The sequence below is a fragment of the Eschrichtius robustus genome, chromosome 1 (genome assembly GCF_028021215.1).
Source record: "Eschrichtius robustus isolate mEscRob2 chromosome 1, mEscRob2.pri, whole genome shotgun sequence".
Taxonomy (NCBI): domain Eukaryota; kingdom Metazoa; phylum Chordata; class Mammalia; order Artiodactyla; family Eschrichtiidae; genus Eschrichtius; species Eschrichtius robustus.
In genome coordinates this window covers 81,330,035-81,345,525 of record NC_090824.1, presented here as the reverse complement: position 1 = coordinate 81,345,525, position 15,491 = coordinate 81,330,035, and the positions used below count along the sequence as shown (strand labels likewise).

Genomic DNA, 15,491 nt, shown 5'->3' with positions numbered 1-15,491 from the left:
TAGACCAGAAATATTGAGGAAAATGAATTCATCTTTCACTGAATCTAGAATTGGGGAGTCATTTCTGACTGGGTTTTTGTTCCCAAACCTTCACCTCATATCCACATGGGATTATCTTCCTCACTGTCTCTGTGTCCAATAATGTCCCAGAGAGTCATTAATAACCACTTCCTGAGCACCTGCCATGGGCCAGAGGACACACTGCAGAGAAATACCTCCTGCCTGTAATTCACTCTTCTCTCATTGTGTGCACTTGGCATCCTTATACAAAAATGGAATTATCATTACCTCATAACCTGAGTGTTTTCAGCCTTTGCTTTAGGCCTAGATCGCAATCTTTTCTTAGCATGTGTCCAGACTGATATATAAGCAAATCTGCTGTAAATGAAAGGACAGCTCATTAGAAATTGACCACCAAGGAAAAACCCTGATGTTATTTACACATGGTATCAGTTCCCATTCTGCTGGGGCCACAGATGCAGTTCCACGGGGGCTGGGTCCATTTCCCCCTTCCTCTTCTTAACCTTGGCCTCTGAAAGGCTCACTGGTGTCCCCCTCTCAAGGAGATGGGAAAACGAAGGGTCATTTTGTCATCTGTGGAGGTCTGTGGTCTCTCTGTGTTGAAAGGATTTAATTATAAGATTTGTTTGGAAAATTATGACAGAGGGAGTCAGACAGACATACATACAGGATGGGAGGAACACAACAGAGAAAGTGAGGGAGATGATGGGGATGTTGAGACAGAGAGGAAGGATGTTGAGAGATGGGACACTGGGGGAGGGGCAGGTAAACAGAGGCAGGGCACACAGAGGAAGGAGGGAGAGACAGATACAGAGAGCAAGGGAGACATCAACAAATGGGGTGAGGAAGCACACACACAGAACACATGGGGTGCCTGCACACACACAAACATGAAGAGAAAAACACATGCAGAGGTATCACAAAGATGCGTGGAGAGAGACAGAAGACAAAGATGTAGATGGGGGAAGAGACCTGCTGATGAAACCCCTTCCAGCCAATGCTTAACCTATTCCAAGGACGTGTGATAGTCTAAAAGAGCTATGGGTTAATAAGTTTATTATTTATAAACGTGTTTCCACTTAAAAAGGAAAAATGGTGGCAGACAGCCAAGGGTCATTTCCCTTGATTTATGAAATGGCTTTAAAATTGAATCAGAAATTCTCTCCCGTTGCTCTGTTTGTCGGCAAACTACAATTTGTGGTCATCTGTAGAGCGACTAGCCCGGGCAGCAGTCCGTGTGCCCAGCGTGGGGCAGGGAGGAGCCAGGACCTAGTGGACACTTGTCAGAGCCCTGCTGGGGACCCACTGCCTGAGCCGTGTCCATATTTGTGGTTTTAGTGGAAACAGCCGCACAGCAGCCCCTGTCAGCCTGCCGATAGAAGAGGTCCTGCAGACCTTACACGACTTGATCGCCTACTTCCAGCCCCCAGAGGAGGAGATGCAGCATGAAGACAAGCAGAACAAGCTCCGCTCACTCAAAAACAGACAGAATCTTTTCAAGGAAGAGGTAAGTCCAAAACGTTAGAAACTGAGATTCTCTTTGTGTCCAGAGCTAAAGTACCCCCAATGACTACAGTTTAGCTTTGTCCCCATTCATGCACGTGTTTAAGAAAGAGACAGAGAACAAGAGAGAGAGGAAGCTGGAAAGAAAAGGATTCACTGGAAGCCGCCCTTCCCTGTAGGCACCCCTGATCACATTAGCAGCGAACATTGTCGTGCTTGTACGTGGGCACATTCAAACCAGATTAATTTAAAGCCTCACTGTCACCTATGTGTCCAAAATTCATCTTCCATAAATCTCAGCTACGAGAGTATGGCATTGGCTGTGATCACCACATTTCGGAAGATGTCAGAATTACCTTGGAAACTTGTTGGAAAAATACAGATGCCGAGGTTCCACCACATCAGAAATGCCTGAGGAGCTGGTTTGAGAGATACAGATGCTGCTATGTCTCAAGTCGAACTTGAGCATCTAAGTCACTTGGGATGGGGCCTGGATATAGGGGAAATACTAACTTGGGGCTCTAGGGACCCTGGCCCTAGTTCTGGCTCCATTCCTGGCTGTGTCTGTCCTTAGACAAGTCACATGCCTTTTCTGAACTTGGACGTGATGATTTGGCACTAATTTGAAGGTCATGGTCATATTCCTGCAGCCCCCCATTCCTGGGGACAGGGCTCGTCCCTTGGGCGTTTCCAAAGTTGATAGTGTGGGAAGTAGACCCATCCCTACCCAGCTTTCTGATGTGAGCAGACTTTGGCTGGGGGAACATTCTGTGTGCCTTATAGGGCTGTTGAAACTACACTTAATACCTCCCTCCTGCTCTTTAAGAACAGCTGGGCACCGATATTTTTACTGGGCGGCATAGTATTGTAAATTAGCTGAAAAGTAGTTTAAGATCCTCTTTTATTGTCTCTAAATTCCACCTCTTTTCAAGGGGATGGGGAGATGTCTTGTGCATCTAAGAGAAAAATAGGTCCTATATCCAGGACTGTTTCTGGGTGAGTCAGAATCATTTCACACCTGACACAGGGCAGGCTTCTGTGAGACTCATTCATGCTCCCCCTTCCTCAGTATGTCCTTGGATTGAGTTAAACACGTGGGGAGCAAACCCGTCAGAGGAGACTGCTGATACTCCCCAAATGGGTGCTATTTAGGTCCCTGAGGCATAAAAATGCATGTTTTGTTTTGGGGAGGAATAAACAACATCCAAACTGGCACCATGAAGGTCTCTTTGCATATTAGCATTATCAGCTTTAAAAGGTGAATGATCTTGGAGAGGAAAGAACAAAAGGGATCCCATGATCTTAATCAAGTATTTTTTACTTTTTACCCAACTCACCTTCACAGGGGATGTTGGCCCTTGTGTTAAACTGCATTGATCGCTTGAATATCTACAATAGCATAGCACACTTCGCAGGGATTGCCAGGGAGGAGAGTGGGATGGCCTGGAAAGAAATTCTGAACCTACTCTACAAATTGCTGGGTAAGTACATACCCAGAGCCCTCTCCCTGGGAAGGTGGCCAAGGGTGGTCTGTAGGTATTTCCATGGGACAAGCTAAGACTGTCATCCAGCCTCATTCTTTGGAAGCTTTTGTTAAATCATTTGATTCTAAGCCAGCCATTCATTCTGTTAACTGGTAGCTGATCGTACTTTCCAAACTGACAGCAAGATGTCAGCAAGTAGAAGCAAATAGTGATCAGTTTTGCCAAGACTACCTGTGAAACCCTTAACACTCACACTCCCTGAACCTCAGTTCTTCATCTTTAAAATGAGGGAGCAAGACAAAAATACATTTCAGGTACCCTCCAGTTCTAGACCTTTGACACCTGCAGTTTGAGGATGGTTACCCTCTTCAACTGTGTGCCCTTTCACCCTCCACTTGTTGAGCAGTCATGATTCCTGCTGCTTTGGCCTGTTCCTTATTTCATTTTGGTGGAAAGAAAAAGGCAAAGAGTAGGGATGTTCCAGCATCCAGCCTTTCTTCTCACAACTGTGAGTGTATGGTGACCTTCCGGTGCCTGCTGTAACTGATGCCATCACATGGGCCCAGGCTGCCAGGCTGCAGGAGGAAGACAGCATCAACCTCTGCAAGAAGGTGGCCACCAGTAATGGCTCAGCCATGGTAACATGGCAGCATTTTAGTACTTTGCTGTGATGTAAATGTCCCATTGAGAGGAAGTCCATGGAAAGCTGAGCAGGCCAGAGGGGAGGCCAGAGAAGTCAGATTAGACTCATTCTCCATGTCAAGGGTCAGGCTGATTAGATTGCCACTGTATTTAGTGACCTCATAAAGTCTCTTCCAACTCTAACATTTTGTAGTGATGTAGCTCGAACTCAGTAGTAATTATTACAATAATAGCTAACATTTGTTGAGTTCTGTATGCCAGGCAGTAGAATATCTCTTTTTGATCCACAGAGCAACACTGTGAGGTGTAGGTACTATTACCAATTTATTGATGAAGAAACAGAAATGCTCATAACTTATCCAAGGTCACACATGTTGTAAGTGATGGAACTGTTTTGAGGCCAGACAGCCTGACCCCAGAGCCTCGAGGTTAATCCCTTGCTGGGGCCAACCCGAAAAGTGGGGTAGGCGCTCAGACTGAGTTCTGGAGGTACAAAACAGAGGTCCTGAGGAAGACATTTCCTTATCCAAATACCTTACAAACATCTGTCAAACCCGTGATCTTTGAAAGCCAACAGCATGAAGAACAGGCTACTTGGGGGCCAATCAACTTACATGGACTTTTTCCAGAGTTGCGTCTACAGTACAGGCCTGTGGAGGGAAGGTTACTTAGTCTAGATTGGTGGAAATCTAATGACAGCATATTCTCTCTCTCGCTTTACAGTATCACCTACCAGTGGTCCTCAGATAATGAACAAGCATCAGAATCAGCTGGAGGGCTGGTTAAAACACAGATGTTGGGCCCCATCCCCAGAGTTTCTGGTTCAGTAGATCTGGGATAAGGCCAGAGAAATTGTGTTTTTAACAAGTTCTCAGGTGATACTGACATTCCTCTCCAGGGATACACTTTGGGAACCACTGTCATGTACTGATGTGTTTTAGATATTTTAGAGTTTCATGTTTCGTTATTATTTGCCTATTAGTTTAACCAGCCTTTTCAGTTGTGTTCATTTGGATGCCTTCCTTTAGCACTGAAGAATAGCAGGTCTCTAGCTAGATTTAAGAAAACGTTAGAGGAAATTGAATTCTTAAGCCAGTAACCAAGCAGATATTATTTTCTTGCTTATCACTATCTGAAGTAATTTTATTAATTTGTGTGTATATTGTCTCCCTCTCCTGTTTCACAAACGCAGGGAATCTGTTGTTGCATTCCCACTGCTTTATTCCCAGCAAGTAGACAGATGCCTGGTACACAGTAGAATTTCTGGAAATATTTGAGTGAATGGTAGATTTTTTACTCTCCAAAATGTAGAAACAGGATTGTATCAAAGGGCTTGGGAGGGGAAGAGTGTTACTCTATTCTTTTTAGTTGCTAAGCAGGTGGAGTATTGAACAGCACCCCAAGTTCTCAGGCCCATCACTGTGCCCTTTAACCTACATGATCCAATGTGTTCTTGTTCACAGCTGCTCTCATTCGTGGAAACAGAAACAATTGTGCTCAATTCTCCAATAACCTTGATTGGCTAATCAGCAAATTGGACAGACTAGAATCTTCCTCAGGTAAGATTTGACAGGAAACATAACTGGAGAAGGTGGGGGGGTTTTAATTTCTGTTAAAAAAAAGAAAACAAAGTTGAATCTCTGAACAATTCTTTTTTCCACTGGATTGCAAGCAATCCTCAATAATTACTTTAACGAAAAGAAATACAAAGTCCTAAATTTTCCTGGCGCTCTTATAACTTTATTGAACAACTTTAACCCATGCTTCAAATATCTTTCCTTTTCTGCTTCATTTTTCACTTTGTGCCTTCATCTCCACCCTCTGGGTTCTTGACTCGCCCTCTCCCCACCCCAGGGTGCTGGTCCCCTTCTAACTGCTACTTGGACTGTTATTCTCTGGGTTTCTAAACCCTGTCTGGACATAGTGCTCTCAACTCTTTGGTTAGAAGCAGGTCTGAAGGATGACCAAGAACTTAGAGGAAATGATAATCCTCATACCCCCGAATCACCCTTAACATCCTATCTAGAGCCCTTCTTGGTGACTCCCAGATAATTTGAGCCAAGAAGAGTGGTCATCGTTGGTTAAGTGACCATGCCTTGAGGCTCTGCAGTTTGCTTCCTCAGAGGTGAGAGAACATGAAAGGTGTGGGCCCCCATCTGGGAAGCTAAAAGGTTTTTAATGCTCTATTCATCGTCTAGCGATGGCAGGAGCTTGGACAGGCCAAGGCAAGGCTCCTCCAGGACCATCCACCTACATATGTCTTCTTCCAAAGCCTCTGTTTTCTTCAGTGCCTCCACCCATGGGCCAGACTACATTTTAGGGTAATTTATGAAAACCTTGAAAGAAACAGAATCAAGAGGAATCTTCTCAATAGAACCAATAAAGATATTGGCCAACTACTTCCCATGCATTTCCACCCCGGTGTTAACCCTGTAGGTGCTAGGCTGCAAGGGCACCTGTTAGTTTTTCTTCAACCTTCACTTAATACAGAAAACCATCCAGTGTGCCCAGGAAAGGGGACAAAGCCAAATAGTTTTTATTTGTGAGCTTATAGTTTACTGACATACCGGTGCATCTAAAATAAAAATTCTGGGATGATTCCTAGAAAAATTCTTATTCAAGGAACACTCAGACTATTTTCTAAATTACTTGAATGACCTTTAGAATTTATAGTAAACTAAGTATCCCATTTTCTATCTGTTTTTAAATTAAGTATTGCTTGGTTTGATCAAATTAAGAATTCTATTTTAAAGCTGCTTCTCTATATTTTGACACAGAAGGATCCTGTCTTTGTCCAGGAAGAGGGAGATGGGGTTAATGATGAATAAACTCACTTCTGAATTACAGACTGGTTGGCCCCAGAGGCTTTTGAGCCATCCGAGGTGGCTGCATTTTTCTTCTGGCTGGAAGTATTTAATAGATTCAAAGAAACGATGATACTCTTCACTCAGGATGGTCCTTTCACTCTCAGGTTTCTAATTATAGTCAGTTCTGCAGGTTATTTAACGTCCAAATGGTTTTTGTGGTATTCGTGTAGGTATCTTGGAAGTTTTGCACTGCATCCTGATTGAAAGCCCAGAAGCCTTAAACCTGATAGCAGAAGGCCACATCAAGTCAGTCATCTCCCTGTTGGATAAGCACGGGCGAAATCACAAGGTGGGTATAGAAAGAACCCCAAACAGTGTTTGACTTTACCCGGCTTTTCCCTTTCTGCCGCTTAATAAGTGTTCTGTGTTACTGAGAGGATGTTGACTACTCTCTTTCTTGGCTTTGATTTAAAATAATAATAATAATAATACCTTTGGAAACTGAGGTCCTGAAAGACCCTTCCTCCCTAGGAGCACACTCCGAGCCAGTCACGCGGGATCTTGGGTGGTCCCCTCAGTTTCCACCAGCTTCCCAAGCCTGGCTCATCATTACCCCTTAACCCACAGCTGGCTGTGTGTGGGGCGCTCAGCTCCATATAAGGCCAGCTGCAGGATTCACGCCCACCCTCGGGTCTAAGAGCTTTAGTAGTGAAACAGCTAATACCAAGCTTTATAAAGCAGCTGTACAGAAATCAGATTTAGAATAATGTAGAAAGTCTTGGCAACATGGCATGTTCTTAAATGAAATCAGACTTGCCATGAGTCAAACCAGGTGAAGTAAATGGATCTGCATGAACAAGCCGGAAGGGGCAAGCTGTGGGGCTCTCCCTCTGATACAAAACAGGTGTGTGACCTTGTGCCCCAGTCATTTCAGCTGTAAAATGGAGCCATCGCCAGCTCACTTATGAAGGTAGAATGCTATATCACGTTTTTCTGAGGTCTCTTAAAGTTCTGACATCTCTATTTTTATGGCATTATATTTCTAAGACACAATGATCTCTGGGGAAAGTCTATTAAAATATGTCTTATCCTGACCCTTCGACATCTGCCCCGTATATGGGGGTTGCTGTGATGACTTGCTAGCGAGCAGGCAGGTACTTCAAGGCTGAGGGGGTGCATTTCAAGAGCAGATGGCATAATTGGATGTGAGGGACGGCTGCTGGGCTCATGTGGAGTGGAGAGAACCCAGCTTGGTCACTGGCCCTCTCTGCTCACCATCAGTTGGGGTCACTGCACATCGGAGACGTGTCTCAGGCGGTCCAGGAGAACAAGCCTCCGTAGCACTGCTTGGATGATACGTATCATCCTTAGGAAGCAACAAAAAAAGCTGCGGTCCTTAGCATCTGTGAAATTGCCTGGCAAAGAACAAAAAGAAATATATGGGGTCTGTAATTGCTTTCCCAAATGTGGTAAATCAAAAGCAGGCATGAGGCTCCTGCTTCAGCCCAGCTTAGCTACGTTCCAACATGTTCCTTCCCGTCTGCAAAGTGTAATGAGGGTAATTGATAAGCACCCGAGTAACCTGTGGCCTGAGCCATGAGCTATGGGCACATGTCAAGAGGAGCCCTTAGACAGGAAAGCTGCCCTCATTTCATTGCTCCCAGGGCTGCTTTACGATCACACCACAGAACACACTTAGTAAATAACCAGCTTTGCGATGGCTTCTTTCAGCCAAAAGCCACAAAGCCTTTAATGGATTGTCGCTCGGCGGAAAGTTGATTACTGTTCTGCCCATTCCACTGTTGAGAAAACTGAGGCCTAGGAAGCTGCAGGGCTTTGCTAGAAAGCAGTGCCTGGTCTGATAATGTTACCTGAGTGCACTAGCAGAGTAGTCGTTAATCTTCCAGAGCCAGGGCACTGTTTGAGAAATTCTGGCAATGATGTCAAAGTTGAGGCAATGTGATTTCATACGATAAGTCAGTGTTTCTCAGACTGGAATTTGAGGGCCCCTGTGGGTCCATGAAGGTGGTCTTCAGGGTCATGACACTTCTTGTTAAAGGTCTGTAGATGTGGTGGGTTTGAGAAACCCCTTACTGTACCATGCCACCTCCAATCACATGTTTAGAATGGGGAGGCATTCTTTGTTTCCTTCCTGAGTTCCCTCAGGGCTCACCATAGGGGCGGCTATAATACGACAGCTGATGGCTGTGACATCCTTTGTTTACTGATATGGCAGGCAGTATTTTAGTTCTCAGCTCTATCCTTGCTGTGGAAAGCATTGCCACTCATCTAAAGCATGATCAAATTTAGGCCAAAAGGTTAGAGGGAAAGAGCACAGTCTTTGGAGTGAAAGGGACAGGGGTGGGATGTGCTGCCCATGTCCCGTTTTCTGAATGTACTCTACCCCCTGACCTCACAGTGACGAGCGACCAGCCACGGTGACGCGGCTCATGGTGATCCCTCAGCGTCTCCTCACTTTCTGCTTTTCCAGAAACCATCAAAACTGTATCTGTCTTCAAAACTTACACAGACCTACTAGAGAATGGACTTGAGGATATGGGGAGGGGGAAGGGTAAGCTGGGACATAGTGAGAGAGTGGCATGGACATATATACACTACCAAACGTAAAATAGATAGCTAGTGGGAAGCAGCCGCATAGCACAGGGAGATCAGCTCGGTGCTTTGTGACCACCTAGAGGGGTGGGATAGGGAGGGAGGGAGGGAGGGAGATGCAAGAGGGAGGAGATATGGGGATATATGTATATGTATAGCTGATTCACTTTGTTATAAAGCAGAAACTAACACACCATCGTAAAGCAATTATACTCCAATAAAGATGTTAAAAAAAAAAAAGATTACAAAATCAAGCAAATGAACAAAGAACAAAAACCAAAAACAACAACAACAGAAAACTTAGTTCAGATGCCACGCCCTCCCTGAAGCTTTTTCTGAATCCCAGTTGGACATGATCTCCTCTCCTCAATCCTTGTACAACTGTGCACACTGTTACATGGTGTTTTCACTCTGCCTTTCCTTATAATTATATTACATGTATACTTCTCTCAGAGACTAAGTTCCTTTGCAGCAGGGACCTTGTAAACCCCATAGTGCCCAGCTCATATGTTATACACGACAGGCATTTAATACATGTTTGCTGAAGGTGTAATGAATGAATGAGAGGAATGGATGCATAGAGCCAGAATCTACTCCTGTCTCATCTTGAATGATTGGATGGTAGCTCACATATACGTACAAGTCTCATCTCATCCAACAGATGGCTATTAGTAGTAAGAAACACACTATGTTGGTAGCACCGATGTTATTGGGTGAAAAGAACAATTCCTGAAAATTATAACAGTTACCCTCTAATTTTTCCATGGAGTAAGCATGTAATAATAAAAGTAAAATATGCCCTTTTCACTTGTCCCCCCCGAACCTACCTTACTCCAAGCCTGCTCAGTGTTATCACAGATTAATTTTTTTTTATTATCTTCTTTGTTTCACAAGGATATGGAGCCACCTGTGAGAAACATACATGGTAAAATAGTAATATCATTGGTCCTGAGAAAGTATGAATCAGAACTGAAAAGTTAGCCTGGGGTGGGGATTTGGGGCAGGAGGGGGCGGTACAGAAGAGAGCACAGGGAAGCAAACCATTAACTCCCACAGACCTGCTACAGTAGCTCCATAAAATCACCTCTGAGTTCCCAGGCAGCCAATGTAGACGCGTTCCTAACCACCCAGTTTGCGCATCTACAGCGAGAACAGAACCTGTTCCTCAGGGGCAGCAAAGCACTCATTTCTCAAATATACAACCTGACAACAAATTCACAGAATTAAGTACGTTTTGCATTTTTAAACATTGTTTTTATAGATAAATCTGAGGACAGAACTGCACCAGCCAAATGATATGTCCGTGGATGTACAATACCTATTTCTTACCTTTAAAGCAGAATTCCCACAGGAGCCTGTGTCTGGGGTAGTGACTAATGGAGATTAAAAGCACAAGAGAGGATCGTAGATGAAATGTGGTGTCATTGATGAAAATGATTACAGCTAAGCAGCAAATGAACTCCACAGAGTGGGCCAGGGAAATTCTCAAGTTGGGCCAGTGTACAGATTAGAGAAGCCTAATTCCTAAGACAGACAACCCCAGATTCTCACAGCGAAGTCATTGTCTGAGGCCGGCCAGCGGGAGGGCTCCGTGCTGTGTGGTCGTTCAGAAACACAGGCTCCTTCTGTGTAGCGGCCCCACTGTCCTCCAGGACAGGACTTCACAGACTGTCATGTGCTTATGAATCTCTTGGGAATCGTGTTAAAATGAAGGCTCTGGGGCTTCCCTGGCAGCGCAGTGGTTGAGAATCTGCCTGCCAATGCAGGGGACACGGGTTCGAGCCCTGGCCTGGGAAGATCCCACATGCCACGGAGCAACTGGGCCCGTGAGCCACAATTGCTGAGCCTGCGCGTCTGGAGCCTGTGCTCCGCAACAAGAGAGGCCGCGATAGTGAGAGACCCGCGCGCCGCGATGAAGAGTGGCCCCCGCTTGCCACAACTAGAGAAAGCCCTCGCACAGAAACGAAGACTCAACACAGTCATAAATTAATAAATAAATAAATAAAAGAACGTGAATTTCTTAAAAAAAAAAAAAAAAAATGAAGGCTCTGATCTGGTAAGTCCGGGGGTAGGTCTGAGCATCTGTACTTCTGGCAAGCTCCTAGGTGATGCCAGTGCTGCTGGGTCCCACTTGGAATAAGGAGACCCTTGGGATTTGTAATCCTTCCTTGGATCGCCACATCCAGCTGGAAAGAGAGAGGGAGTATAGGGGCTGGGCCTGAAAGCAGTGTACATCACATCCACCACTTTCCACGGGGCCAGAACTCAGTCACATGACCCCACAGAACTGCAAGGGAGGCTGGGAAATGTAGCCTCTCTGTGCTCAGGACGAGAAGGAGGCAGAGTCTGGTGACCACTGGGCGGTACCTGCCACAGCCTGCCACTCATCCCAGAGGTCTCTGGGATGCTCCCTGTCTGTCAGAAAGTACAGATGACCCCTAGCACTGTGTGCATGTCCCTCACGTGGACTGGCCCATCTGTACTCCCTTCACTTTTTTAAAAATTTTATTGGAGTATAGTTGATTAATAATGTTGTGTTAGTTTCAGGTGTACAGAAAGTGGTTCAGTTACACATATATGCATATTCATTCTTTTTCAGATTCTTTTCCCATATAGGTTATTACAGAATATTGGGTAGAGTTCCCTGTGCTGTGCAGTAGGTCCTTGTTGGTTATCTACTTTTTATATAGTAGTGTGTGGGTGTTAATCCCAAGCTCCTAATTTATCCCCTTCTCCATGTTTCCCCTTTAGTAACCATAAGTTTGTGTTTGAAATCTGAGAGTCTGTTTCTGTTTTGTAAATAAGTTCATTTATATCATTTTTTAAAAATTAGTTTCCACATACGAGTGATATCATACAATATTTGTGTTTCTCTGTCTGACTTACTTCACTTAGTATGTCATCTCTAGGTCCATCCATGTTGCTGCAAATGGCATTATTTCATCCTTTTTTATGGCTGAGTAACATTCCACTGTATATGTATATCACATCTTCTTATCCATCCCTCTGTCGATGGACATTTAGGTTGCTTCCATGTCCTGGCTATTGTAAACAACACTGCAGTGAACATTGGGGTGCATGTATCTTTTTGAATTATGGTTTTCTCCAGGTATATGCCCAGGAGTGGGATTGCTGGCACCCTTCACTTTTAAAAGAACCCACTTAAACTTTTTCTGAAAAGGGAGTTTGCCCCTACTTCCCATTTTACCCAAAGAAATGCCTTCTAAAACAAAGCCTGAACAATGTCAGCACATTCTGTATGGCATCATTTATTTGTAGGCAACATACTACTCCCTTAGTCTGTGTGCTTTTTACTGAGCCGTTTTTCTTCTCACGGTTCCTATTGTATGTGGATTAAGCTCTGCTTTTCTTCCGGCTGTGGCAGCAAGGCTCCTACAGCTGTCGCTCCAAGGCAAAACAGATGAAAATGTGCGATAGGCTGGATGATAAGTATTTAATTTCCTGGCCATCTATGGCTCTTTTCTCAGAGTGGGAAATTATCCTCTGGATTTTCAGTGCCGCAGTCAATATGTTTCACGCAATGGTAATGGTGAGAGTCCTCCGTAAAACTGCCTTTGGGGTTCTTTTCTGCTCGTCCCATAATTGTGCTTTGTATTTATCTGGAATGAAATTGACATGCAGGGAGTCAGGTAGGAAATTCGTTTGTGAGAATTATGGATACAAATGCCATCAACAACCTGAAGCCGTCCAACCCCACCAAGCACTGAGTCTTCGGTGGTCACTTTGTGAGACTGGACTGCGGCTGCACCCTCCCTGTCAGCGCAGCCTGCCGCAGTCCTGGCCGCTATTTAGCCACTGCTGTTTGCACAGTCCTCCCCGTAGGGGAGAGAGGGAGGAGAGTGCCTGGCCCAGCAGTTTGTTCTGCCACAATAGGAACACAAAATCTGAATGAATGAGGGTGCAGCACAAGGAGGCAGGGCAGACAGGCCAGCACGTGGCGGAAGCGGCCAGAGGCTGTTCCCACTTCCCAGGTGGCTGGAGAATGATATGGATTAGGAACAACTCACGACGGGTCTGGTAGATTCACGATGGGTCTGGTAGATTAAGGGGCCGCCTGGTTTGCTTGCTCTGGTGGTTTGCTCTCACTCTAAGGGGGAGAAACGGTAGGTGAAATGTTTTGTTGTTGTCGTTTTTTTTTATTTTTGGCTGTGTTGGGTCTTCGTTTCTGTGCGAGGGCTTTCTCCAGTTGCGGCGAGCGGGGGCCACTCTTCATCGCGGTGCGCGGGCCTCTCACCATCGCGGCCTCTCTTGTTGGGAGCACAGGCTCCAGACGCGCAGGCTCAGTAGTTGTGGCTCACGGGCCCAGCTGCTCTGCGGCATGTGGGATCTTCCCAGACCAGGGCTCGAACCCGTGTCCCCTGCATTGGCAGGCAGACTCTCAACCGCTGCACCACCAGGGAAGCCCAGGTGAAATGTTTTTGAATCGGGATTTCTAGGAATATAAGGGTATCTTAGTGAACTTTGGTAATATCACAGCAAGAGACCCAAGACTCGGAATCTGCCCTGCTCTCCTCTCTACCCCACCCACGTGAGTCCCAAGCCTGCTACGAGCAAGGGACCTTAGCCAAATGGGAATCGGAGTGTGTTTCAGGAAGCACTGTGTGAATGCCTACTGATCGTCTGCAGAGGGCCCCCAGGGCCAGGCAGGAGCACGAGCGTCAGCTTGAGGCCCATGGAGGGCCTTCCAGCACTTACCCTGAGAGGAAGTTGTGCCTGGGTTTGGTGCCCTAGATGACTCACCTCTCCCTAGTCCTGGCCCTGGCTGGGATATTAATCTAGACGGGCTGTCTTCAGAGCTCAGACTCTTACCCACTTTAACAGAACAGTGGCCACAGGTGACATGCCTAGTTTGGAGGGATGGGGCACAAGACTAGGGCAGAGCAGTTAGCAAGAAGCCCAGCCTCATCTTCCCCGAGGGGCAGCAGCCTCCCGGGCACCACTCACTCATGCCTGGTGAGACAGGTGCAGCTTTCTTGACTCTAAACAGGTCCTCGCACCTGTCACCTGGCCCCCACCTTCACGAGACCTGCTTCCTTCATGTGCTGTGGCCATCAGGGCGTGCCTGCTGTGCCCTCCCAGTGGTCCTAAGGTCTGGCGGCGTGTGTCCTGCTGCAGGTTCTGGACGTGCTGTGTTCCCTCTGTCTCTGCAATGGGGTCGCAGTGAGAGCCAACCAGAATCTGATCTGTGACAACTTGCTGCCCCGGAGAAACCTGCTCCTGCAGACGCGGCTGATTAATGATGTGACAAGGTAAGGCCACCATCGTCATTCCAAATGCCCATCTTGTCCCCAGAAAGGAAAGGAAGAGGGCTGATCTCAACTCCAAAGCCACCTGCCCATCATTTCTGTGCTGGTGAAGCCACATAAGACGAGACCAGGCAAATGTGTACTTTTTTAGGGCCTTGTACTCCAGTCCCTTCAGCTGAGTTTCTCAAACTTCTCCTGTAAAGCAGCCAAAGGTAGAGTAAATGTACCATCTGAGGGCTAAAGAATTTGGCCTTGAGAGAGGGGTCTACCATGTTTATATTTATTTTATATTAAATTTGGCCTTGAGAGAGGGGTCTACCACGTTTTATATATATTTCTCAAACTTCTCCTGTAAAGCAGCCAAAGGTAGAGTAAATGTACCATCTGAGGGCTAAAGAATTTGGCCTTGAGAGAGGGGTCTACCATGTTTTATATTAAACATTAATGCGTATCTTATACCTTCTTCCTAACGTATTTATTTTTATTTTGCTGTACCAACTTTTTTTTCTAAAAATCTTTTAATAGAGTGAGTGTCCCATGTTGAGACCATGATTTCTTGTATCCTCTGGCACATGGCCATTTACCCCAGGGCCACCTGTGAAGGCCAGGATGAAGATCACGGGCCCGTGCAGAACCCTGGCCTGCTGGTCCGTACATGCGGCCACATGGGAGTCAGGAACTCACTGGGCCTGGACTAGGGAACAACTACAGCAACTTTCCACCTAGGCCTGCCCTCTACCCTGCAATGTGAGAAAAGAACCTCCCCTCAGAAGTGTAGAGCAGGCTCTGGTCTGCATGCATCACACAGACTTTCTTCTGGGTACCAGTCTGGTTTTTCCCTTGTGGACCCAAAACTGACACAGCCCCAGCCCAGGCCAGTGGACCTCTGAGAGTAGGATTCCAACCAGGACAACTCCAAGTGGTTTGTGCCAAGCTTTTTAACCATTTTTGCTGGATCCATTACAACCTCTATCCCTTAACAAAGTTGCCTAATAGTGATGTCTCCACACCCCACCTCCACCTTTTTTGTCATCAAGCTTGAATTTTTTTTTTAGCTTTATTGAGGTATAATTGACAAAACAAAAGTGTAAGATGTTTAAAATATACGATGTGATGGTTTGATACACATATACATTGTGAAAGGATTCTCCCCA

General features: G+C 45.8%; 1 protein-coding gene across 1 annotated transcript in view; it reads left to right on the top strand.

The window, feature by feature from the left end:
- RYR3 (ryanodine receptor 3) overlaps positions 1-15,491 on the top strand; it is a 378,467-nt gene that overhangs the window by 118,888 nt on the left and 244,088 nt on the right. Inside the window, exons 13-17 of the mRNA XM_068538049.1 lie at positions 1,360-1,528; positions 2,870-3,005; positions 5,114-5,209; positions 6,688-6,806; positions 14,207-14,340. Coding sequence (XP_068394150.1) covers positions 1,360-1,528; positions 2,870-3,005; positions 5,114-5,209; positions 6,688-6,806; positions 14,207-14,340 — 654 coding nt within the window. The remainder of the gene's footprint in view (positions 1-1,359; positions 1,529-2,869; positions 3,006-5,113; positions 5,210-6,687; positions 6,807-14,206; positions 14,341-15,491) is intronic.